This window comes from Myxocyprinus asiaticus, chromosome 39 (assembly GCF_019703515.2).
Source record: "Myxocyprinus asiaticus isolate MX2 ecotype Aquarium Trade chromosome 39, UBuf_Myxa_2, whole genome shotgun sequence".
In the NCBI taxonomy this organism is placed as follows: Eukaryota; Metazoa; Chordata; class Actinopteri; order Cypriniformes; family Catostomidae; genus Myxocyprinus; species Myxocyprinus asiaticus.
In genome coordinates, this window is record NC_059382.1 from 32,466,957 (window position 1) to 32,491,147 (window position 24,191).

A 24,191-nucleotide genomic window follows, 5' to 3' on the forward strand; every position below is an offset into this window, starting at 1 on the left:
GCTGTTTGAAAGTAAATTGATGGTAAAAAAAACTAAAACAAATATTGATCTGTTTCTCACCCACACCTATAACATTGCTTCTGAAGACATTGATTTAACCACTGGAGTCTCATGGATAGATGTTATGCTGCCTTTATGTGCTTTTTGGAGCAGATTGCATTGTATGACCAACAGAGCTGAGACATTCTTAATTGTATTCTGCAGCAGAAAGAAAGTCATACACATCTGGGATGGCATGAGGGTGAAGAAGTGGTAGGAGAATTTTCACTTCTGGGTGAACTATCCCTTTAAGAGTCCAAGTACCTCTTTGAGGCCATTTATGTATAATTTAGCAGTGAGATATTTTGAGGAAAAATAGATTGAGGCAAAGCAAGCTTGGAGTTTTATTTTATTTTATTTTTTTAAATTGCATTAACTTTTGAAACATTAAAACTAATTTTATAACAGGATGTGAAAAGTTAATTTGCTTGAAAGCCATCATTATAAAGAAGTCACCATTTCCAGTCAATGCACACATAATCCATAAGAGCTTCTGCTAGTCTGTAAAATGTTTTTCCTACAGTGATGCTCACAGTTCTATTTGTGCACATCAGCCTGACTGTGTTTGTGTTTGCAGGCAACATTTCCCTGGTAACGCCGTGCAGCTACAGCCCAGCCACCAAGATCACACTAGGAACGGTTAATTCAAATGTAGGAGCCCAAATGGTTAGTGTTTTACCAACACCAAAGAATACATGCAAACAAGCATATACACACTAAGCTGCACTTTATAACTTAACCCATACACAGATTGTAACACCCCATTTACAAAAAACAAGATGTTTTTATTGACTTTTCTTTATCTCTCTTGTATAAACTCAAGCTTCTTGTGGTACTTGATCACAGATGGGACAATTTGTCCTGCAGTTCATGTTTTGGCCAGAAAGGGGCAGTCATAAATTAGGGAACTGTGATTTATGGACCACCTCACTATACTCACCAGTACAGCATGTGTTAGTGTCTGCTGTACATAGACAATAGATAACCGAGAGATGACATGAAGGAGGATGGAAAGAGGGTGTGGGTTAGTACAGCTGTACTGCTTGAGATGAACAAAAGAGAGTTGCTTAAAAGAAAAATTCTTAAAAGCACACTAAAGGGGGTTGCACACCGGAGGCGTCTGGTGGACGATATGGTGCGTTCTAAAATATGAAACAACTATTTTCAATGAAGGTACGCACACCGCTGCTGCCACTCGCCATCTGTCAGTGGCACCCAGCTACGACTCAAATTTCTGCCGTGCCACGGAGCGCAACTCGCATATTTTCCATTAAATTCGACCCAAATCATTATCAAAGGAAATAGATTATTTACTCTAGCGTTATTTATTCTTGAACGAGGGAAAAACCTTTATAACTTTTGTGTGTGCTGTCTGCAACCTGAAACGCATCGACGTGCCCTGCGTTTGATACCTGTACCGTGTCCTAGCCACGACGTGACTCGGCATGGTGCTTCTCGTCTGGTGTGTGACCGCCTTAAGAACTTGGAGGAGTTTAAAGATGAATAAACCTTAAAGAACTGTTTAATAACAGATTGCTCTGTTGCAAGGAAGCATCCTCCACCTTAGTAGATGAAAGCATTATAGGTGACCTATGTTATTTTTCGATGAAAAAACTATTTTATCCTATGCCATTTTAATATGCATAGGTTGACTTCCTGAAGAGTGTAAACATTGAGGTTCCGTGGCTTGTTCAAAAAGTGTCGTGAGTTTGAGGCAGGACTACCTGTTTTTTCTGAACAATGGCAGATGAGGACAGTTTGAGTGTTTGGTAAAGGGGTTAGGTAACGATCATTATTTTTGCATCTCCATAAATAAAATAAGCTTGCATTTAGTGGAAAAACAGTTCAAAAAATTTAATAATAATAATAATAATAACATTCTAAAATGTATAGTTCTGACTAAAATCTGATTGGATGAAGCACATTAGAAGCATTGTAAAAATCAGATACAATTCTATGTTAATGTGTCAATTTGCGACCGGAAGTGGCAAGGCACTGCAAGTTTGGTCTCATTACAACTTGTTTGGGACATATCCCGCTCCATATTTTCTCATTTCTTCATGTTTCTTCGTCGCGCTCATGTTTAAAAGGAGTGTTTCTTCAACTTTGGACACTTTCATGCCCCAGAGATCGATTTTTATAAAATTAATAGATTTCACCTTTTTTATTATATTTTGAAAAATGAAAGTCTCATTAAAAATGTATTTAAAACTTTTGACCTGGCCTTCATTTATTTTTGGTACTTTTAAAATGCCTCTTATGTGGATAGATTAAGTTATTTAAGCCTGGTTCCGTACCCGTATCAATATTAAATTATGAATATCCCTTGAAAAAATAATTAAAAGCTTTGATAATCTAAACAAAGAGTGAAATACTATACACATAAACCATTTCAGTATCTACAAATATACGAATAGTCGTTTAATCTCATTTAAGACAACGTGAGATCATATGAAACGAATGACAGCACACGAGAGGAGCACCACAGCTCGTGCCTGTTTGAGGAGAGGAAGAAAACAGCTCACTGTCCAGACTCACACTCCAGCTTAAGGTGTTGTAGATCGCAAAGTATGAGGAAATTATACAAAAATACAAAATAAGTTAATACAGAAGCACTCTCATTGTGAAATAAAGTGGAGCCAGAGCTGCTGTTCCACTTAAGCAAAATTTGCTTAAAAAGAAACACCCTGGTGTTATATCTTTAATACATCCTTTATTAAAGTTTAAATAATAAGGAAGCAGCTTGTGTAAATAATTACAAACTTCAAAACTGGCATTTCTCTGTGCAGTCAGCGCCACTTCTATGAGTTGCGTGAAGTGACCCAATCTAAGGGGGTTGATTGAATATGCTTCACGGCTTATGCACACTCTGGTGCAGGGATGCGTTTGCTCCAGCTAGATTATAACGTGATGGCTCGCGACATATTGAATCATAATATATGCGTTACTGTGTGTTTCTTATTGTAAGAAAATCAGCAATAAGCAGCTTTATTAAGAAGAGAGAGTTTGTTTTTTTGTGAGTGAAGTATCTTATATGTTGCTTCTAAAGTGAATGCATCTTGTTTTAAGGATTTTTAGAACATTTTAAATGGAAAACAAGAAAAAAGCACTTGATAACAATAGGATTTTTTGTAGTGAATTTTTTACTGAATTAAACTTAATGCAATTTAACTTAATATTCATTTTTCTTTAATTAAGTGAATGTCATTTAGAGGTATTTTTAAAAGATGATTTTGTCCTCTTTATTGTTAGTAAGCATGTTAAATACAACCTTTTCTTAACGTCGGTTAAGAGCTAATTATTAATCGTTGCAATAATCAACCGAATAGTGGAATAATTGTTCTAGTAATCGTTAGATTAGACGATTATCAAAATAATCGTTAGTTGCAGCCCTATTGTTGAGTCATATCCACCACATCAAACAATTTTGCCCCTAATAAAGTTTTTAATGTACTGGTTTACCAAGTTGACAAAAGTGTCAGTAAAGAGCATGCTTTAGAAATGAAACAAATGATTGTTTGAGTTAAATTTCAATTGTGAGCAGACCTGCAATAACGCACAGTCTTACCAGGGCTTAAGCTCCCAGGGTGGAGGCCTGCTGTAGCATCCGCCACCCAATTCTTCTCCGCCAATGTTCATGGGAGGAGTGCATGTAAACGCAATCAGCGTGAGATGGTTATATTCTGTAACAGCTCACAGTAACGCCGTTCCGCTACACATTACATTCTTGGGCAAACATTTTAGGAGAAACAGTTACTTTAAAATTTCATAACAGGAACATTGATGTGGAGAAAAAGCATTGTTTATGTGAAAAGATCCTTGTTTAAAGGGGCATTCAGTAGTTCTCTAGCTAGCGTTAGCATTGCTCTTCTTTGTGTACTTTAAGGACCGACATGACAGTCATCTATCGATGTGGATCAGCATGATCGGCTCTGCTGCCCTCTCCAGCTCTGGAATAACATTTGCATCTGGAAAATGTCGGAGTTTGAGATCCTTTCTAAAGTTATTTATTACTACTATAATATAATTGCTAGCCTAAAGACAAAAGTCAGAATTCAAGTGAACAGACTTCTACAGTTAAGGACAGATTATTATTGTCCCTCATATCAGTAATTTTTGGAAATGAATATGAATTTAGCATGTCCATGAAAACTGTATTTGGCGAACTTGTTTTGCTTTCCGTTTGCATTAGTTTTTTTTGGTTTTTGTTGTTGTTGTTTTTTTTTCTTCTCCCTTTTTTTCTCCCCAATTTGGAATGTCCAATTCCCAATACGCTCTAAGTCCTCGTGGTGGCGAAGTGACTTGCCTCAATCCAGGTGACGGAGGATGAATCTCAGTTGCCACCACGTCTGAGACCGTCAGTCCGCGCATCTTATCACATGGCTTGTTGAGCGCATTATGCGGAGACATCGCGCATGTGGAGGCTTCAAGCTATTCTCCACGGCATCCACACACAACTCACCACGCACCGCACCTAGAGCGAGAACCACATTATAGCGACCACGAGGAGGTTACCCCATGTGACTCTACCCTCCCTTGCAACCGGGCCAATTTGGTTGCTTAGAAGACCTGGCTGGAGTCACTCAGCACGCCATGGATTCAAACTTGTGACTCCAGGGGTGGTAGTCAGCGTCTTTACTCGCTGAGCTACCCAGGCCCCCGTCCAGTTGCATTTGTAAACACTGCTGAAAACTATCCATTACTAACATACGTTGACTACACACGTAATTTTAAAACCATTGAGGGAAACTTGTATGAGTTTTCTGTAAATTCCACTGATACTATTTTAGAGAGAGGTCTAAACAATTAATAATTTCTTACCTGTCCAACAAAAATGAAGCAACATGGGCATCACAACTCAGGTTTTTCTCTGTCATCAAATCTTTCCACCTTGTATATGCTGTACCGATGTTTACTCTAGTTTTTTTGTCTTTGCTGGTCTTTCTGTCTTCTTGCTTTGGACCTTTTCCGCTTCTTCGGCAGTACAGCTACTGAATCTCCTGTTGTCTCTGCTCCTCAAGCATGATAATAAATATGTTCCATTGTGTTCTTTCCGCTCTTCGCATCACCAAACAACACTGCTCTAAGCATAGCCAAACGTATCTACACAGCCAGCAGCCAATGAGTGCGAGGATTTTCTTTTTCGACGTTAAGTGAAACAAACGGACCATGCCATTTCAACATGGTGAAACACATTGAAGGGGGTGACCCGCACCATGTATAATAAAAACACTTTTATAGAAAACTATTATGAGTCAAACTTCATAAAAACACAATTCATTCGTTAATGTGTAAAAATTTTAAATCAGCCCTAAATTACTGAATGCACCTTTAACCAGGTCTTGCTTACAGTTGAGACACGCTCACCTCTATTTACGGAGAAATCCACCTGAACAAGCTCAACAGCACAAAATAATTGACTCTCTGCAGTTTACGGAAGCATACTATGATAAAAATCCAAATGCGATTGCAAATTCAGTTAGTATTGGCATTTTCTAGTTGCACATTAAAGTCTGCACCCCCAGAAGTGGTGATGCAATCACTCTCTTGGTTATTAGCGCATGTAAGAATGACAGAAATGACACTTTCTGTGATCCTGTGACATTGTCAGTAGACAAATTGATGAGAGTGTGAGAAGTGTTTTAAGAAAATAAGTCCACAGTGCTAAAAGTGCTCGAAGTTGAAGAAACACCCATACACTGTCATACTTCCCAGCCCTAGGTGCCGCTAGTGGCTTGGCAGCACAGAAATGACACTCTTCACCTTTTAAACTATAAGTCCAGTGATAGATGCTTACCATAGGGGACTGCAGAGATGAAGAGCCGGGCTTAACACGAGAGGCCCTCTTCAGCTTAGTTAGAGGAGAACAGAGCTGTGCTCTTTGCCAGCACCTCTGCTAATGAGCTTAATAATGAGTAGATAGCATGAGGGACCCTCGTTAAGACCCTCACTGGCTCGTTAGAGAGTTGTGTGGCTTATTGTTTAGACACACACACAGGATTCCTTTCCCGCTGAAAAGATCTCACACACAAACATGCAATCACGCCCTCTACACTCACTCACAGTCACCTGCATATCGATTAGCCATTCTTCATCCAATGTTCAACAGTACATGAATTCAGATGTGGCAATATTTCCCACTCGGAGCTGAATTTCTGGGGCAATTTTTATTAATTTTTTTTAACCATTATTAGAGCATACTTTTATCTGTCTGTGTCATCTTTGTACATCCATATATATACTGAAAATATGTGATTTAATCAGTTCAGGAATTTTGGATACTTATAAAATTAAGTTTTAAGACACACCCACTGTTCTGATTGGCTAACATCATTGAAAAGCAGACGCCCTCCTGCCATTACACGTGTGGAACTGTATTTTCCAAAAATGAAAGAATGAAAATGTGCAAACAGTTTACAAAATCCACTAAAAGCACCCACTCCAGATGATCTTTGATTGTTATGTGTCCCAGTACACCGTATGTGAAGCACACAATCAAATTACAACAGTTGTTCGACTGAATAACTGAAAACTGAACAAAGTTGGCACACTGTTGCTTCCCAATACTTATATTATCAGGCATTCAAGATTTGGTGATAAAATAATGCTATGTAAAGCCGACAACAGTGTAAATAGTCCAGCTGTGTAGGTGAAAGGTTAATAAATCTGTATTAAGCTGTAAAGTGAGTTATAAAAGACGGTGGGCTCGCGGGTTTCCCCTGTCTCTCTCCCCATTTATACAATTCCCATGTCAACAAATACTAGATGTTCGCGGGGTGTGATTCGTTTGCCGGTCAATCGGGAGAGATGGTCTCCCTCGATTGAATACAGCCACATATCATGGAATAAAGGGCGTCCTGACACGTTTATTTCGGTCAAAATACGGGACGTCCTTGCTAACACGAGCCTTACTACCGTATCCTTCACCACTGTCTTCTGTCGCGCTCCGCGCTCTTCTAACATGATAAATAATTTAATATCAAATTGATACTTCTTGAGGAATTAAGTATTTCTTTGGTGAGTAACCGTGCAATATAGGGTTGGGTGATAGGACAATGTACCGGTAATCGGATATCGACAATATATAAACATCCCGATGCCAATTGCGACACTCATTGACAGACGATGATTGACAATATCGGTAAATGGCAAAACCATGGTTCTGGGAAGTCGCCAAATATATTAAACAGTAGGCCAGGGTGTGAAACTAGCACCTGCCACCCACCAAATGTGACAAGGCTGAATCCAGTTCACGAGCTCCTCATCCAAATGCAGGTATTTCATGCGTGAGTAAATTTGCTCATCTACCCGCAAGAGGCAGGTGACCTGTAAAACATCTCGGAGTGACAGATGACAAGAAATGCTGTTAGACACAAAGACACGCGCTCGAAGAAACACACTTTGTTATATTTTTAAGAACAGACAAAAGAAAAGCCGTCAATGCTCGTGTGTTTGTTCAGAGGCATTCAGCACGAGCCTGTCGCGTGGAACAGGCGCATGTAAAAAGTTATCACACTTTTTTTCTGTTTCATTCATCTGAAAACTGTTTGCTAGAGTAATGTCATCTATGAGAATGCTGCAAATGATCTCTGATCATCTCAGGAGGTGCTGTGAGTTTAGTTTGCTTTATTTCCACGGAGCAGTTCGCGGTTAACATGCATTGTGAACGCAACTCTGCAGGTTCAGTAATATAGCTTATATGTTTGTATTAAAGAAACAAAGACGAAAGTGATTAAACCACAAAATAACACAAGATACGTTCACCTTGAACCTAAAATTGAGTTCTATTTTCTTTTCCTTATGCGACGTTAACTGTATTACCAAAATGCGATACAAACACAAATTCGATAAGAACACACATTTGGCAGCATTATTTTGGAACACAAGGGAATTTATTAGGCTTATTTATTATGATTATTATTATCTTTAAATGTATAATTGTCTTTAGTTCTTAATTTGTAGGCTATTATTAATTCCACCTGTTGTCGTTGATGGATACTTTTGTGATGGCAAATAGGGTCGTTGGAGATTTGGATTTTTGGATTTGGGGAGGTAGTTATAAGATTTTTTGATCACTTTGTTATTTTAATTGCATTTTTCATTTTGTTTTAAGTGTATTTTGAATTTAGAAATGTCTTAAGTTTTTCTTGTTTCAATAAATGAATTTAATTTTTAAAGCTAAATCAATAAAGCAAAAACATTCACCGACCATCGGCAAGGGGGTTGACTATGTAACTGGATATTGCAATATTTTTTAAGGCAATTATCGATAAAATATTTTGTACATATCGCCCAGCCCTAGTGTAATATGCACTATCCACTCTGTGTTGGAATTCTGATAATGGGTTATTATGCAGTAAAAAAAAAAACTCCGGCAAATTAAACATTAGAATTACATTCGTTACTCACCGGCATTACTGTCGTATCCAGTACAGTTGGCACTGCTCCATATTTCATACAAGTTTCTTTGCAAATCCTGAATCATGTTTCTCAAAAGAATCCATAGAGAAAATGTGCCAAAAAATGCTTTATAATCCCAAATTGACGCTTAGTTTGAATAAGTCACTCATTTCTAATGTCGGGATCCTTCAGAAGGTTATACTGAGATGCAGTTTGTCCACAACCAGGAACACAAAAACGTATGTTAAAGCCCCAAACTATGGTACCAAAAGTGCAACTTCCAGTGTTGGCGTCCCTCATCCGCTCTCTCTCTCACTCTCTCGAGTCAGAACTGAGATGGTAGCGCAGTGTGCTCTGCTGTATGCTACACATTTGATCAAATATAGGCTAGTAGTAGGTCATGGTGGTATTCCATGCACAAATAAGATTTTCAAAGTGCAGAGTATAAATATACAGTAGATTGTCTTCTATAGGTGGCAGATCATTCATGGCTGTCGCTCTATGACTTTGGAAATCTTTTTCTCCTCTTATAAATCTCAACTAAAAAATGAATTTCGTTTTCCCAGGGCTATATAACTGCTACTAGTTAATCCAGTTACTAGGTATGTGCTGTTTGATATACAGTATATACTCCTTTCCTTATGTATTGTTTTTTTTCATGTATTTGATTGTCGTTTTGTTGTCTGATCCCTGTTTTGTTGTCTTGTGTATTTTTTTGTAAAGCAACCTTGAGTCCAAGAAAGGTGCTATATAAAACATATTATTATTATTATTATTATTAATATTGCATACTGCAGGTGGAGTGTAGTAGAATGCTATTCCAAAAATAGGCAGAGAGATGGGAGCAGGATGTCCCTGTTAATACATTGGCGATGAATGATGGTGTCCTTGCTGTGGTCGCCTCTAGGAGGCTTGTTTTTTCTACTCAGGGGTTTCAGCAAAGTAACATAGATGAAAGATTAAGGGTCGGCAGAGAGGAACAGAAGAATGAGTAAAGAGGAAGTGTCGGGAAAAGAGCCCCTCATTCATATGCATAGTTGATTTACATTTGTATGATAACAGGAATTCTTATATATGTGTGCATTTGTGTGTAAACAACACTCACTGAACTCTTCTTGTCTTAACCCGTCACCAAACCAGCTTCGGTTCGAATTTGCATAACCTTGGTCACCCTGTTTCTTTTTCTCTCTCTGTATCTCACTAGATTTTAAGCACACCACAGAGAGTGTCACACCCTGGAGGTATCCTCATCGGCAGCCCGTTTACACCACACACAACACCGGTTGCCATGGTTACTCAAGCACACCCTCCCGAGGGCGACGAGTGGACCCCAGGGTGAGGAAGTGACATGCACCTTTCTTTGTGCAACACATTTTAAAGTGAACACTTGGTGCTCAGGGTGCCCCATATTGTTTGTACTCTGACTGTACTCGTATAAGGTGGTGGAAATTTGAAACCAATTTTTCTGCTTGGGTTTTTAAAAACAATTGCAGTTTGTGAAATGTTTGTTGCCTAAGAAAACTAGGGCAAACTTAACTTTCTGGATTTTCTTTTTCTTTTCTTTTTTTTTTTTACACATTGTATCCTTTTGTTTCAGAAACAAAAAAAGAACACATGACTACGTAGATTCATATTACTCAGACAGGTGGGCATCTGTTTCCAAATTTAAAAAAAAAACAACAACAACAACAAAGCAATAAAATGTACAAGAAAATAATTAAAATCATAATGATCAAAATGACTGTTGAAAAATGAAAATGTTTTTGCAGATTTATTGGAAAAGAATCACTGATAGTTCAAGAAGCAGTGGTTACATTTCATAAAAGCATGTGAAAATATAAAAATGTGTGTGTGTGTGTGTTGCAGGGATGGCCTGTGTTCGAGTGACTCAACATCCAGGTAAATAAGCTGAGCTGAGAGACACCTGGATCAATAGCCACTCATGTGTTTAAATGGACATGCCCGTGGGACACGTATGTGTGTGTTTGTGAGCTCATGTCTCAGTAGGATTTACGAGGCTCAGATGTTGTGCAGGACAGTTGAGGATCACAGCTGCACACCCAGTTGTGTTTCAGAGCCCCCCACCCCCCGTGTCCCTAATGAGTTTGTCTGGATAACACACACACACACACACACACACACACACACACACACACACACACACACACACACACACACACAAGCACAAACAAACAGAGCCTCTCTTTCACCGTCGTTCTCTGTGAGCAGTGCTAATTTAACATAATTTATGTTAAGTCTGCTTAAAAATGCTGGTGTATATATTATGTAATAGTTTGAAAATAGCCTAATAACTGTAACCTATCATTACATACTCCCATCATAGTCTGCACAAAATGGACTTACATGTACGAATTATACGTAATATCAGGAACATCGCACGAAAAGAGGTTATTTGAAGTCTGACAGTAAAAATAGAAAACAATGTTCAAGGTGATGAATTTATGGTGAATTTGCTTTTATATATAGTATCATTATTATTATTCGAAAATACATGTACAGTATGTATAGGGTGAATACACTTAGAGTGGGAGACTTTCCGATATTTTTTTTAAATGAGCCAAAGGGCTACAAACTCTTTTATGATCTTGATGCTTGAATAAGTCTATGAACTTAATGCTGATTTGTAGTGATGGAGGAATATACACATAATGATAGATCATTCAGCCCTCTACATTTCGAGTAAATCATTTGCATTTGCGACTAAATTTCACACTTTGCGACTTAAATATGTGTGTTATTAGCCACTGGCTAGTAAAGATTCTGATTTTACTTGCCAGAGATTGAGTTGTGTAGTGGCGAAGAACTTAAGCTCTGTGATTCTTTTACAAAATAAGAAGCTGGATTCAGCCTTGTCTTATACAGCTTGTGTTTCATGAGCGAGCACTCTGAAGGAAATTGACCTTATTTGGTTGCAGTGGGTCCAGAGATGTTGTGGATTGTACTGTCACCATCGCGTTAGTTGAGTCATGATATGATATTGACATGCATTTAACAACACCAACTCTGATTAGATTAAACTTTTCCCCAGACTGTTTTCACAACATTCTTTGTTTTAGAGCATGGACCAGTAATGCGCCTGTTGGACGTCTGTTAGAAGGTAATAGTGTTGCAAAACTCAAGAGCTTGTAGATTTGAATTTGAGTGACAGATTTGTAGGGATACTCCGATACCACTTTTTTTCTCTTCTGATCTGATTCCGATATCTGAAATCTCAGTATCGGCCGATACCGATCCGATACCAGTTTTGTTGTTTTTTTGCATAATCTGTTTAGAATATCTTTACATTACACAAACCTCTAACTACACATTATTTCAATATAAATGTAGAAACACTTTATTATTAATTAGTATACTGGATAATGTAAAATTAACAGTAATTCCAGTCTAAGTGTTCAGTAGAAAAGAAGCCAGTTTTTTGGTTTGTTTTTGTTTTTTGAATTTTTTATGCTTTTATTTTTTTTTTTTTTTTTTTTTTTTTGCAATTTTGTATCTGGATTTTAAAGGATTCAAATCTATTTTTTGTTCAGTTTAGTTATACGATATCAGTCCACATTCACAGTTATTTTTGGAACCCATTCAACTTAAATATTGTTGTAATTTGTAAACAAATAATAATAATAAATTATTATTATTATTATTATTATTATTATTGACTTTTAGAATTTTAAAAACAACAGTAATATTTCTCAGTCATGCACCTTTAACTTTAAAACCCTCGGGCTTTTATTTTGACATTCTGAAATCTCGAGGAAGTCCTGTATGTGTGTGTTTGTAGGCAAGTTCACATTAGTTTCATTCGCTTCTTATTTAAATTCTGGTAAAATACACCTCTGGTTCCGTTCTAAATGCATATTATAAGTGAACTGAACTATTGAGCATCTACATCTGAGATGAATAACGCTCAAATATTGCACACCGCTGTGAAAAATAGCCGCGCGTGCATTACCAGCCTGTGCGTGAGTTTGTGTCAACAGAGCAGCACCATTCACTAACACGCTGGCGCTGCGCATACTATATATTTACTTATTAAACACAGCCTTTGTAATTCACAGAGTTATCGCACGTCTTCAGGTGGCTTTGAATAAATTGCACGAGTCATATGAACTGCTTCAATGGTGTTTTTATGGTTCTTTGATGTCATTTTTGGAGCTTGACAGTAACGAACATGACTAACACACAGTATTGGATTTGGATCGGGCTCATTGGACTGATACCCGATCTGTCTAAAAGCTTCAGTATCAGAGCCGTTACTGATCCAGGTATCGGATCAGTGTCATCCCTAAATATTTGTACACATAAGTCAAGACACATTATGCAAGTAAAAGTTTCCTTTTGCTTCATTCAGTGTTTTGTGTGTCCAAAGAGAGCCACACACTAATTTCATGTCTCTTTTAATATCCTTTCTGTTATTTACAGTCAGTTGGTGATCAAAAAGTTTATAATTCTAATCATACATCACACGGATGAAGGAAAAACCATTGTGAAACTTCTTTCTCCTTAATGTGCACTGCGCTCATTCAACTGTAAACAGTTGCTCGTGGAGCTGCCTTACCTTAAAGAGACAGCACCAATTTAGTGCTTGTAGTACATGTCAATGTAAATCACACAAGTGCATATAAAACAAACATGTAACAAAATGTAGTAAGTGTAATAAATGTGTAAATACATTAATATTTAAAGCTACAATATAATCATAATTATGAAATATCATAACTTCAGAACTTTAAATATTAAAGTTTTAAATTAAATTGAACAAATAGGCTTGTTCTGCATCTATGCAGTGGTTTGGTAATTGTTTTAAGTAGTTTTTGATATAGTAGCACTTCTTTTGTAGTATAATTATTAAATAATGATAATATGTGTAATTCTATTTTTATTATTTGGTTCCAACTTGTGAATATGCTCTTCTTGGTTTGCTTAATATGTTTTTTCAGTTTTCAGTTGCATGACGTTTACATGTTGTCAAAAGTCTGGCGAGAAAAAATTAAAATTTACTAGCCAATGGCGATTCTTTCTCCGTGTCCATTGAGGGTTGTCATTACACTTGACCAGTTGCCCAGTTAACCTGTATTCAACCTATATTATAAATTATACATTTTGTATAAATATTTCCTGTTTTGGCCCCCATACATTATAGATTCTCAAACACCCACACATCTTTGCCCTTCTGTGTCTCTCCTGAGCCCCTCCTCCTTTTTGCTGCATTCTGGCAGATGTGTCTTCTCCTGCGAAAGGTCAAATAAGTCTCCCTCCCCCTCTCTTCCCCTGCCACTATCTGTTCTGCATCCCTCCACCTTTCCCATCCTCCTTCTATTTCTCTTTCCTCTATCCTGAGACTGCATTTCTCTGAGGCTGAAATATTCTTCATAGGAGGGGAATACGCCTAAGCACTGTTGCTAAGCAGAAATCTACATGTGTGCATTTATGTGCATATACGTGTGTCATGTATTCAGTCACATATACACAGAGAGTAGTGAGCGTGTGTTGCTTTTACAGCCCTGCAGTACTTTCACTCAATTAGGGGCATATTTTGGTGAGCTTGGGGTCTGGAACTAATTTGTTCTGATGACTGGAACCCCAATCAGCCGCTACGGCACCCTCCCCTCCCCCATGTTCCCTCTGTTTCTCCACACCTCTCTCCTCCATTGAGCAGCAGTTACATAATTCACCCCACAGCGCAGTCGCTTTATTTATACTGCGTGAAAGCAAGAACAGAGAATTAATGAATTTTTCCTACAGATCATTCACATTTGAATACTTGGCAAGCCATCAATCCCTGGCTATCCCTTTGTTTAACTCTTACAAATGTTCGCACGCAGCCTAGCCCCCCTGCGGCATGCACAGGTATGCTCGTATGTGTGACATTAGATGGTGCATCACGGTATATTTAACCAATAGTGAGGACTTTCTGCGAATGCAGCACAGAAAGGTTGATGTTCCCTCACTTTGTAACGATCACAGGCTGATTATGTAACCTGCTGGTACATGTAAGAGAACAGCTACCATTTCATTTTTTCTTTCCCCCTTTTCATTCATCTGTATTTCCCTCTTTTTTTTAGTTTTCTCTTTCCTTGTTAGTGGTGTTAGTGAAGGCAAGCATCACTATTACTAATGCTCATATTATGATCACCTAACACAAAGTATTAATCTTCAGCACAACTCATCATGTTTGTTGAGGAGAGATGTGCTATTATTTTTCTAAGTGATCAGACTTGCAACTTTTTTTTATGTCCAAAGGACAATGTATACTTCTGTGTTAAACCTACGGCATTAGCTACGTGTTGCTACGGTGATTATGGTATAGCCTATGCCATAGCCTGATGTGCACTTCTCCAAAAATGTAATAACGTGTGATGTCTACGCATACCACAACAGCTCTGATTGGTCCGCTTTGTAACTACTGACCCTCTCCCATGATGATTGAAAAGATATCGGAGATGGCTTTGGATTTTCTTCAAGATTATTTTAAGGTCTATGCGTCATATCACATTATATTTGGGCCAGTTTTAATCAGGAGCATCTGCTGTTTTTATTTTATGTTTATGTTTTATATAGTTACATGCGAAAACACGACAAGTAACGACATCTGTTTACAACATTATTAGTTTACTTGGTAGCTCACCTGATAGAGCGTTGGACTTTGAGCTTGACGGCCGCAGTTCAAAACCAGCCAAAGACATACAAAAGTGGCATAGAAGCAAAACAAAATGAAGTTTTTCTAAGTCAGTTCTAGAGACTGTTGTGCTTGAACTTCCCAGGAGATCAGCAGTTAGAGAAATACTCAAACCAGCCCGTCTGGCACCAAGAATCATGCCATGGTCCAAATCACTGAGATCACATTTTTCCCCATTCTGATGGTTGATGTGAACATTAACTGAAGCTCCTGACCCGTATCTGCATGATTTTATGCACTGCTGCCACACGATTGGCTGATTAGACAATCACATGGATGATTGTTGGTGCCAGACGGGTTGGTTTGAGTATTTCTCTAACTGCTGATCTCTTGGGATTTTCACACACAACAGTTCTTAGAATTTACTCAGAATGGTGCCAAAAACAAAAAACATCCAGTGAGTGTCAGTTCTATGGACAGAAATGCCTTGTTGTTGAGAGAGGTCCACAGAGAATGGCCAGACTGGTTCGAACTGACAAAGTCTACGTTAACTCAGATAACCATTCTGTACAATTGTGGTGAGAAGAATATCATCTCAGAATGTTTTCATGTTTTTAATGTTTTTATGACCGTACTCAGATTTTCCTAATTTTTAAAAATTTACTTGTTCATTTAACTGTTGTATATAAGCAATATCACACTCGCAATCGTGCTATATGGCCCTAAATCAGCACTGCTGTGATTACATTTTTTTTTAATCTACAAAAAACATTAATGAGTTTCTAAAGGTTCTGAATGAATAAGATTCTAAAGTTTTTGCTGAATTATTGAAAATAACTTCACAGTTCCAAAAATCTTAATGATCCTTCATCTTATTGGTCATTTGCTATATGCAAAATATAATTTAATGTTCTTGACAGATTCCATTATATTCACCCTTTTACATTTAGTGTCCATGAACAAAATATGAAAACTCCATGTGTCTGTTTTGACTTTTTCTTCCTCTTTCTCTCTGCAGTAAGAGAATAAAGAGGGCAGATAAGAATGGTAAAGGACTGAGGCACTTCTCCATGAAGGTGTGTGAGAAGGTACAAAAGAAAGGCACCACATCCTACAACGAGGTGGCCGATGAGCTGGTGGCCGATTTCACCCATGCAAGCAGCCTGATGCCTGCCGACTCGGTGAGTGGCTCCGCCTCATGTCGTGGTAGCGGCCAACGTTCATCTAACTGTTTTTGTTTTGTTTTTTTAGTTGAAATTTGTTTTTGTTTTTATGTGAAGGTAGTTCATATGTTTTTTTTTCTTAATGGGATATCGCTGGTCAGACTTGAACCTGTCTCCGCTGCACGAGCACCAAAGCTCAACGTGTGCGACATATGTTATAACTTCTGCGCCACAGCTCAGTTACTTTTCAGAGTCTTCAGTCACTGATCTTTTAAAAGTCTTAATGTATTGAGTTTAATCATCTTTACTGTAAACATCATTTTTTTTTTTTTTTTTTTTTTTTACTTCTCTCTGATCAGTCTTGTATGAAAAATGCATGCAGTTGCCATTACACCTCACCTTAATGACTATCAGTTACTCAGCATATAAAACAGAGCTGGGCTGTTAAAAACAGCGCTCTTCAAGTTCTTTCTGCAGCCTCTTGTTAATATGAGCTGTAATTTATCTGACTGTGGTTCAGGAAAAGTGGTGAGCACTTCCTGTGTTACTGCACAATCTCTACAACTCTTGTCTGGACAAAATCTGAGCTGAAACAGATAATCAGTATTGAGCTCAGATATCTCTCTTATAAATGCAGTTGGGACCTCTAGTCTAAGATCGGTGCACAAGGACTGTTTCTACCTGGTATGAGGGCATCTTGTAGTGAATACTTTCCAGTATTAATTCTGATAGTCCATGTTTCCTAGGCTGGAGCTTTAATCTCTTGACCCCGGTGGAATGCTAAAAGGTGTAATTAAAAACGACTTAACTGCAGAAGCAGGGGGTCAGGGGTTCCACTGGACATGGAGAGATGATTTCACACTTCCATGTGCTTTGTGACATTAATAGAGTGTGTTTGCACACACAGCAGGTGTACGACCAGAAGAACATCCGCCGGCGTGTGTACGACGCGCTCAATGTGTTGATGGCCATGAACATCATCTCCAAAGAGAAGAAGGAGATTCGCTGGATCGGCCTCCCCACAAACTCAGCTCAAGAGTGCCGAAATCTGGAGGTGTGGGTTTGTGAGAGACAAATACACAAATTACTTTGCCATTTATCCCAATGAACATGTTCACATGCACGTAATTTTCCTTAATTCCGTTGCCTTCATTCCGAAAATTGCAAAAAAAAAAAAAGAAAATAAAGACGTTAGGTAGACTGTTTACAACTGCACAGAATCACATCTCATAGACTCATGAATTACTTTCGTTTGGATATAATATACAATATACTTGCAGATATAAAGGCATATTCCATTACAGTGGATATTCTGAATAAGGAACCCAATTTCTGATTATTACTGCTGAAATATTTAGATTTCTAGTATTCGATATATTGTATTAATTGGGTAATGGCAGTCAGTTTAGTGCATTTACAAGACATAATTGGAATATAGACAAATTCTGATTAATTTCGCACAATTTATGGTGCATTTAAGCGCATTCGTTGAGAGTTTTTATATGCACAAACTCTGATTACTCTCACTAAGCCAACATTCACACTAATCCATTTTCAGTTTCCTAACGTCATCACTTTCCAAAGTATCCAGTAATGGAGAGCGTTTTCGAAATGCTCCATTTTCAGTGGAAGAACAAAATGCTGTTCGAGTGTGGATGGAGGCGTAAATGAAATGAACGCATTGCATGTAAATGCAACTTTTAGCTTATTCAATGTGCGCATGTCTGTCCATTTACAAGGAAAACAAAAGTGTGTGTGTGTGTGTGAGAGAGAGAGAGAGAGAGAGAGAGAGAGAGAGAGAAAGAGCCCTCTGACACCATCTGTTAGTGTCACATCTGTGGCAGCCTAACAGACAGAAGCAAAGGGCGAATGGAGGAGGATGATGGAGAGGAAGGGTTTAGGGGAAACAGAAGCCCACACACATGTGAACACAACTCGTACACCTTCAAGCAATGCTTTAAGCCATCTAGAGCTGTTATTTGTGTATTACTGCACTCACACACCTCTATAATTGTTAAACTATGGTGTAAAACAGTTACAATCAGTGTCATCAGGTATTATACATATAGACCTTTTTACACTTTAGTTTTGGTGACATTAATTTGTGGGTGTGTGTGTCATTGCATTTCAGCTTGAAAAACTGAAGAGTTTAGAAAGAATCCGACAGAAAAGAGCCCAGCTAGAAGAGCTGATATTACAGGTTTGTATAACACATGTTTTTGTGTGTTAGTGCGTATGTGTGTTGTAGGGCTGTGTCATATAGCTAAAATATCTCACATTTTTCAGCTTTTGTGACATCATGCAATACTTTTTAATCAGAAGAACCATAATTTTAACCAAACAGTCATTATAGCCAAGCAGATACAGTATACTGTATACAAGTAAATACAGTAAAAATCTTCTAAAAATAAAATAATTGTTTTTTACTAAATGAACACAGGAATATTTCATCATTTTTATTTATAATACCATCAATTTTGCCACAATTTAACCATACAACACCAGCAAATATTTACGTAAATATTTTAAAGCATGAAAAATGTGACAGGAGTACTTCCTTGAACTTTCGTAATGCCTATGAATCATCAAGTCCAAGTTTTTAGCTTCCACAAATCATGCCTTGCAGCATAAATCCTGAACAGTATGTATCAACAGAATGCAACTCAAAATCCACCGAAACAATTTTTGTCCAGTTAGCATCATTGACACACAATCCATCCTCAGTCCATCATCTCATAGGAAGAGAAGAAAGGATGCTCAAAAAGACAGCAGATGAGAGGAAGTAATCGTATTAAGATTCCCCAGCTGTGGAAAATCAGCATTCTTCAAATATCGATCCTTTTTTTTTTTTTTTCAGAAAGTAAGACATGTGCCATCCAGCTCCTGAGCCCAACACACACACACACGGTCACACAAAATCACTGCTGTCTGTTTGTGTTAATGCATTACTTTGTCCTGCAGTAAAGTATCCAACCCTCTCTGTATTGCATTTTAGCACATAAGCACTCAAAATCTGTATTTGAGATGAGCATAAGTGAGCATATTGCAGTGCAGCCGATCAGAGCGATGAAGTCATAGATGTTTGGAGAGATCAGATGAGGCCTTGATCCTGCAGGGTTATCGATCAATACTCCAGGAGTGCTGCTGGAGCACTTAATGAAATGCATTGGCTAGGTTCTAGTCATTGGCCAGCCCTCCCACATATCCAGAGATTGAAATGAGTTAGTGTTTGTTAGTGCTGCGATTACACAAAGCTGTTTATTTATCAACATAGTGACTGATTTAACATAATAAATGGGCCCTGAATGGGTCTGTGTATCTCTAAATGAAAATGCTGAAACAGTTTGTGTACCCTTGTAGTGATTTGTGTGTCTCTTCTTGCCGCTAAGCAGCAGATCGCGTTTAAGAATCTGGTACAGAGGAACCAGGCCAATGAAGCATCGTCCCGTTCAACGCCCCCTGCAGGATCCTTTATCCAACTTCCCTTCATCGTTCTTAATACAGACGTCCGCACTGTCATCGACTGCTCCATCTCTAGTGATAAGTACGATATTTCTCTCTTTGCCTTTCCATCTCATTTTCTACGTTTGCTTGTGTTTCCCTTTATCTGCTGCCGAAATGCCCTCCACTGATTCCATAAGCCTAGATAAATGTTTAAATAAACAAAACAGTAAGTGCAAATAAAAGACAGAGCAACATCTGCTCAACTAAAAGGGGTCGTCATATACATTTTATTAAATACATTTTATTGTTTTTTTTCATTAAGGTCCCCTTATTTACTTTTTCATAACCATTTTTCATCCTCTCTCTGACCCTTAGAAATAAACAGGCGTTTATGGTGTGATTCTCACGAAACCTGTCAAGAAAATGTCCTGGTCATATTTAACACAAAGGGAGCAATTGTGAAAAAACATGCTCAGTGATGTCATACAATGGCAGTTTATGGTGACCACCTCTTCAAGCTTCAAAAGGATGCAAAAGTATCATTCAGAAGTCTAATAAACGATTGTATGCGACTCCTGATTTTTCTGAAAGCATACGATAAGGTTTAGTGAGAAGTAAACTGAAATCTAATGTATTATTTAGTAGGACTGTCACGATAACTAATTTTGTTGGACGATATATTGTCCCAAAAATAATTGCGATAAATGATATTATTGTCATTTTAAGACCATTTTATGCCACTAATATAATGATAATATAATAGCATAAAAATGCAAGTACACCCTTTCAAAGAGCAATTAACTTTTAATTCTTAAGAATATTCAGACATTGGAATTGGACTGTCAAAAAAATTGAAGTTGGGAAGGCCCCTCTCCATCTCCAACTGCGGTTTTTGTTCCCAGCTCGGAAAACTGAATTAGATGGTTATGTTTTAGATGAGCTTTTAGGTTAGTTGTAGGTTAGTTGTAGTTGCCACTTTTCATTGCCTCTGTTTTTAAACAAAGTAGACATACTGGCTCATTCACGTTAGTGGGCTCTCTTCTCTCATTTGGCTTAAAGCCAAAATGTGCCGACACCGGAGCTGTGGAATGCGGCTTTGAAACCAAGTCCATTTGGACTTATTCTTCCAAACTTTCTGGCTGGAAATGTGCAGTCATCGGGAAAAACACCTATTAAAACATCTATTAGCCTCAAGTAACACGTAATCTTCACCTGTCGCTGTCCGCTCTGTGTGTGTGTGTGTGTGTGTGTGTGTGTGTGTGTGGAGGAGCTGCCTGAGCCCCACCTCCAACACAGAAAGCAGACAAGAGGACAGAAGCAGCACGACTGGCTAAAATGTTGGAGTCATTCATTCTTATATAAACAAACATGCATGTAAACACAATGGGCAATTTTGGGGTCAGCAAAAATCATCGAGGTCATATCCATATATCGTACGATAAGTCGATTACGTAATTATCGTGACGCCTGTTATTTAGTGAAATTGTTGACTGACCATTTCTCTCCTCTGCGCGTTCATGAGGGCCGCATCACTCGTGAGTTGGGGCGTACAAGCAAAAAAATAGTTTTGTTCATCTAAAAACAGGTTCGCACAAACCAGAGAACAGAACTTACTAAACATGTCTTCATGTAAAACATTAATATGTCATTAGAATGTGTAATCAGTGACTTCATGTCTCATTCTATGAGTAGAATTTACACAAGATCAGTAAAAGAAGCTGTTTTAACTACTAGTTGATTTAAAGCAATATATATGCACTAGATCAGTGGTTCCCAAACATTTACAGAAAAGATTTACAGTATATTTAACACAATTAGCATTCTAAAACAACTCCGTTATATCAAACATGTTATATTTGTACATGTTTTGTACGTTATATTTATCATATACTGTACATATTGTATAAATGGCTTACAGAGTAATAAGATGGGTGTACTGTGCTACTATAGATATGACACAACTTACACACGACGCATGGGTAGAGCAATTTTTTAACCGCAGAAGATAGGGTTATTTCATTGCATTCTATTTATCTGACCTTTATGACACAACCATTTTGGTGTTTCTACACTAGAGGGTGCACATAATTATTTTTTAATACATGGACCAACATAAAATACATGAACTTGGTTTGAATATTATTTTAGATTTGGATGAAATTTAAAAGAACTCTAAATCACAAAAAAAAAAAAAAAAAACTTACCCCCATCATCATCTCATGTTCCCCCAGGTGTACACATACCTCATATTGGGAAACGCTGCACTAGATAATGTGTAATTTGTCATGTTTACCTTTTGCATTTATGACGCTAATGCGCTAACTCACTATACGCGGCCATAATATGTGCAGATTATTTGAAGAGTAAAGTATTTGAGTAGATTTGATTCCATTTGTAGACTAATTAAACAAATAAATCGCATGACATGTTCTAAGAAATTGTCTATGTGAATGATTGTACAGATGTAGGTACATTTGCACCAGCTTGCTAAAAAATCTGCACGCCAGTGTGTTCATGTTGACTGATCTTAACTGACTAAACAATGTAACTGGAATTAGCTGTCTGAAAGTAGGCTGAGCTCTAGGTCACACATGCCGATGGCGTGGACCAATGACAGTAAGAAGGTGTTTAGCAGCCGGTACAAAGTTTTCCTTAAAGTTTGCCCTTGCGAGTTGTTACAAACCGCCAAAACTAACTCAGAAAACACCTTCGTTTTGGCCACATTTTCTTCTAAATGACATCACACCTGTTCGTTTTGAAGTCACCTTCATTTCAAATGAAGTGTGTAGGGGCCATTAAATGGCAGCAATTAAGAGTTGGTCAGATTGTCAAGTCCAGATTCCAAGCTTTTATTTGACACCTATTTTTCAAACGAGCTTTTAATTAATTGGCTAGCATTTCAAAATTATTGGGTATCGGTACTGGCCTCAATGAGCTGTAAATTATCGGTTATCGTAGTGGCCCAGAAATTCCATATTGGTGGATTCCTATTTGTCACATTATTTTTAGGACACTTTACCCCTTTAATTCTCATTGCAACGTGTCTAGACGTTTTACTTTTACTATTCAAATTGTTTTCAATGATGATTCTCATTAATGTAACAGAAATTGTTACATTAAAAAACATGGTTGTTGGACAGTGATTTTTTTTTTAGGCAGTTTCAAGGGAGTACTACTATAATGTATACATACATGCTTTTCAATTTAAATAATGTCTTTTTTTTTCTTCTTTTTTTTTCATGTTGCGGTGATGAGAATATCATAATGACCATGTTGTTTGCATTGCGGTAATGAGAATTGGGGGGTGAAATGTATGTAACTGTCATGAAAATAATGTCACAATGTAAAATATCTTAATTACCCTAAAAATAGGCTTCATTTTCTATATGCAAAATATAATTTCTTATTTGTTCCTTTTTCTTGATAGTTTTTTGAGAAGTACTGTAATAGTACAGTATGCATACGTAGTACATAGAGCTTTTTCATTTCAAACGATCAAAGAAAATTATATTTTTTTCTGATATGACCCCTTTTAATATCCCTCAGCTATATTTGCAATGTAGCAAGCTCAATTGTCATGTCATACTGGAGAAAAGAAAAAAAAAACTGAATTAATTTTCATTTTCTTATGCCAATGACTTCATTTCCAGCAACTTATCTCAAATGTATTCTTCCAAACAGGTGCGAATATCTCTTTAACTTTGACAACACATTTGAGATCCATGATGACGTTGAGATCCTGAAGCGAATGGGCATGTCTTTGGGGCTTGAGAACGGCACATGCTCCTTGGAGAACCTCATCATGGTCAAATCTCTAGTTCCCAAGTCCCTGGAAACTTATGTCACCAGTATGTATCTGCAAGACACATTTTTTTATGATTTTAAGACAGACAACTTATAAGGCCTTTCTCACAGCATTTCTCAGGGTTCTTAGGACTAGATAAGGTAGTTATCATGCATCGTCAGTCTGGACTCGATATTGGCCTTTCTCTTGACAAATATCTATTCCAACTCCCAGGCTACATCTTTCTGCAGTTACATGACAAGCCAAACTCTCCCTGTCTTGAAGCTCTCACAGAAGAGTCACTGCAGGCCACTTTTAATCATTTCACTGATGCAGCAAATGCCTGAATGCTCAAACATTACAACTATTCACAACAGATTTGCATTGTAAAATAATTTCTTGGTCTCAACAAGAAAAATGACACATTATTTCACTGCAGAAATGTTGATATACAGGATTTTTCTGCTCACCACTCTCTAGCCCTCAAGCATAGTATAGCATAGTAGAATGTGTCTAAAACTACAGTTCAAGCATTTACACTGTACTGTACTGCGGTTTCGTCTCCTCCACTGGTATGGCCACATCTAACTTGGTTAGATACACCCGAATCAGTCCAGCTGTATGAGGAGAGCATGATACCGCCACGTCTTCATTCGATATCCCCCATCTGCTACAAAATCTGCAAGTCACATATCAGCAGGGTCCAAAATTACCATTCACCAAAGTG

General features: G+C 37.7%; 1 protein-coding gene across 7 annotated transcripts in view; it reads left to right on the forward strand.

Annotated features, from left to right (window-relative positions):
- Window positions 1-24,191, forward strand: part of tfdp2 (transcription factor Dp-2) — a 71,855-nt gene that overhangs the window by 42,076 nt on the left and 5,588 nt on the right. For 5 of the 7 annotated variants that reach the window (XM_051679779.1, XM_051679780.1, XM_051679785.1 and 2 more), the window contains 9 exons: window positions 617-705; window positions 9,644-9,774; window positions 10,037-10,084; window positions 10,306-10,338; window positions 16,092-16,254; window positions 17,144-17,290; window positions 18,368-18,436; window positions 19,629-19,780; window positions 23,362-23,528. In XM_051679779.1, the coding sequence (XP_051535739.1) occupies window positions 617-705; window positions 9,644-9,774; window positions 10,037-10,084; window positions 10,306-10,338; window positions 16,092-16,254; window positions 17,144-17,290; window positions 18,368-18,436; window positions 19,629-19,780; window positions 23,362-23,528 (999 nt within the window). The remainder of the gene's footprint in view (window positions 1-616; window positions 706-9,643; window positions 9,775-10,036; window positions 10,085-10,305; window positions 10,339-16,091; window positions 16,255-17,143; window positions 17,291-18,367; window positions 18,437-19,628; window positions 19,781-23,361; window positions 23,529-24,191) is intronic. The other 2 variants (XM_051679781.1, XM_051679782.1) reach the window with 2 other exon arrangements.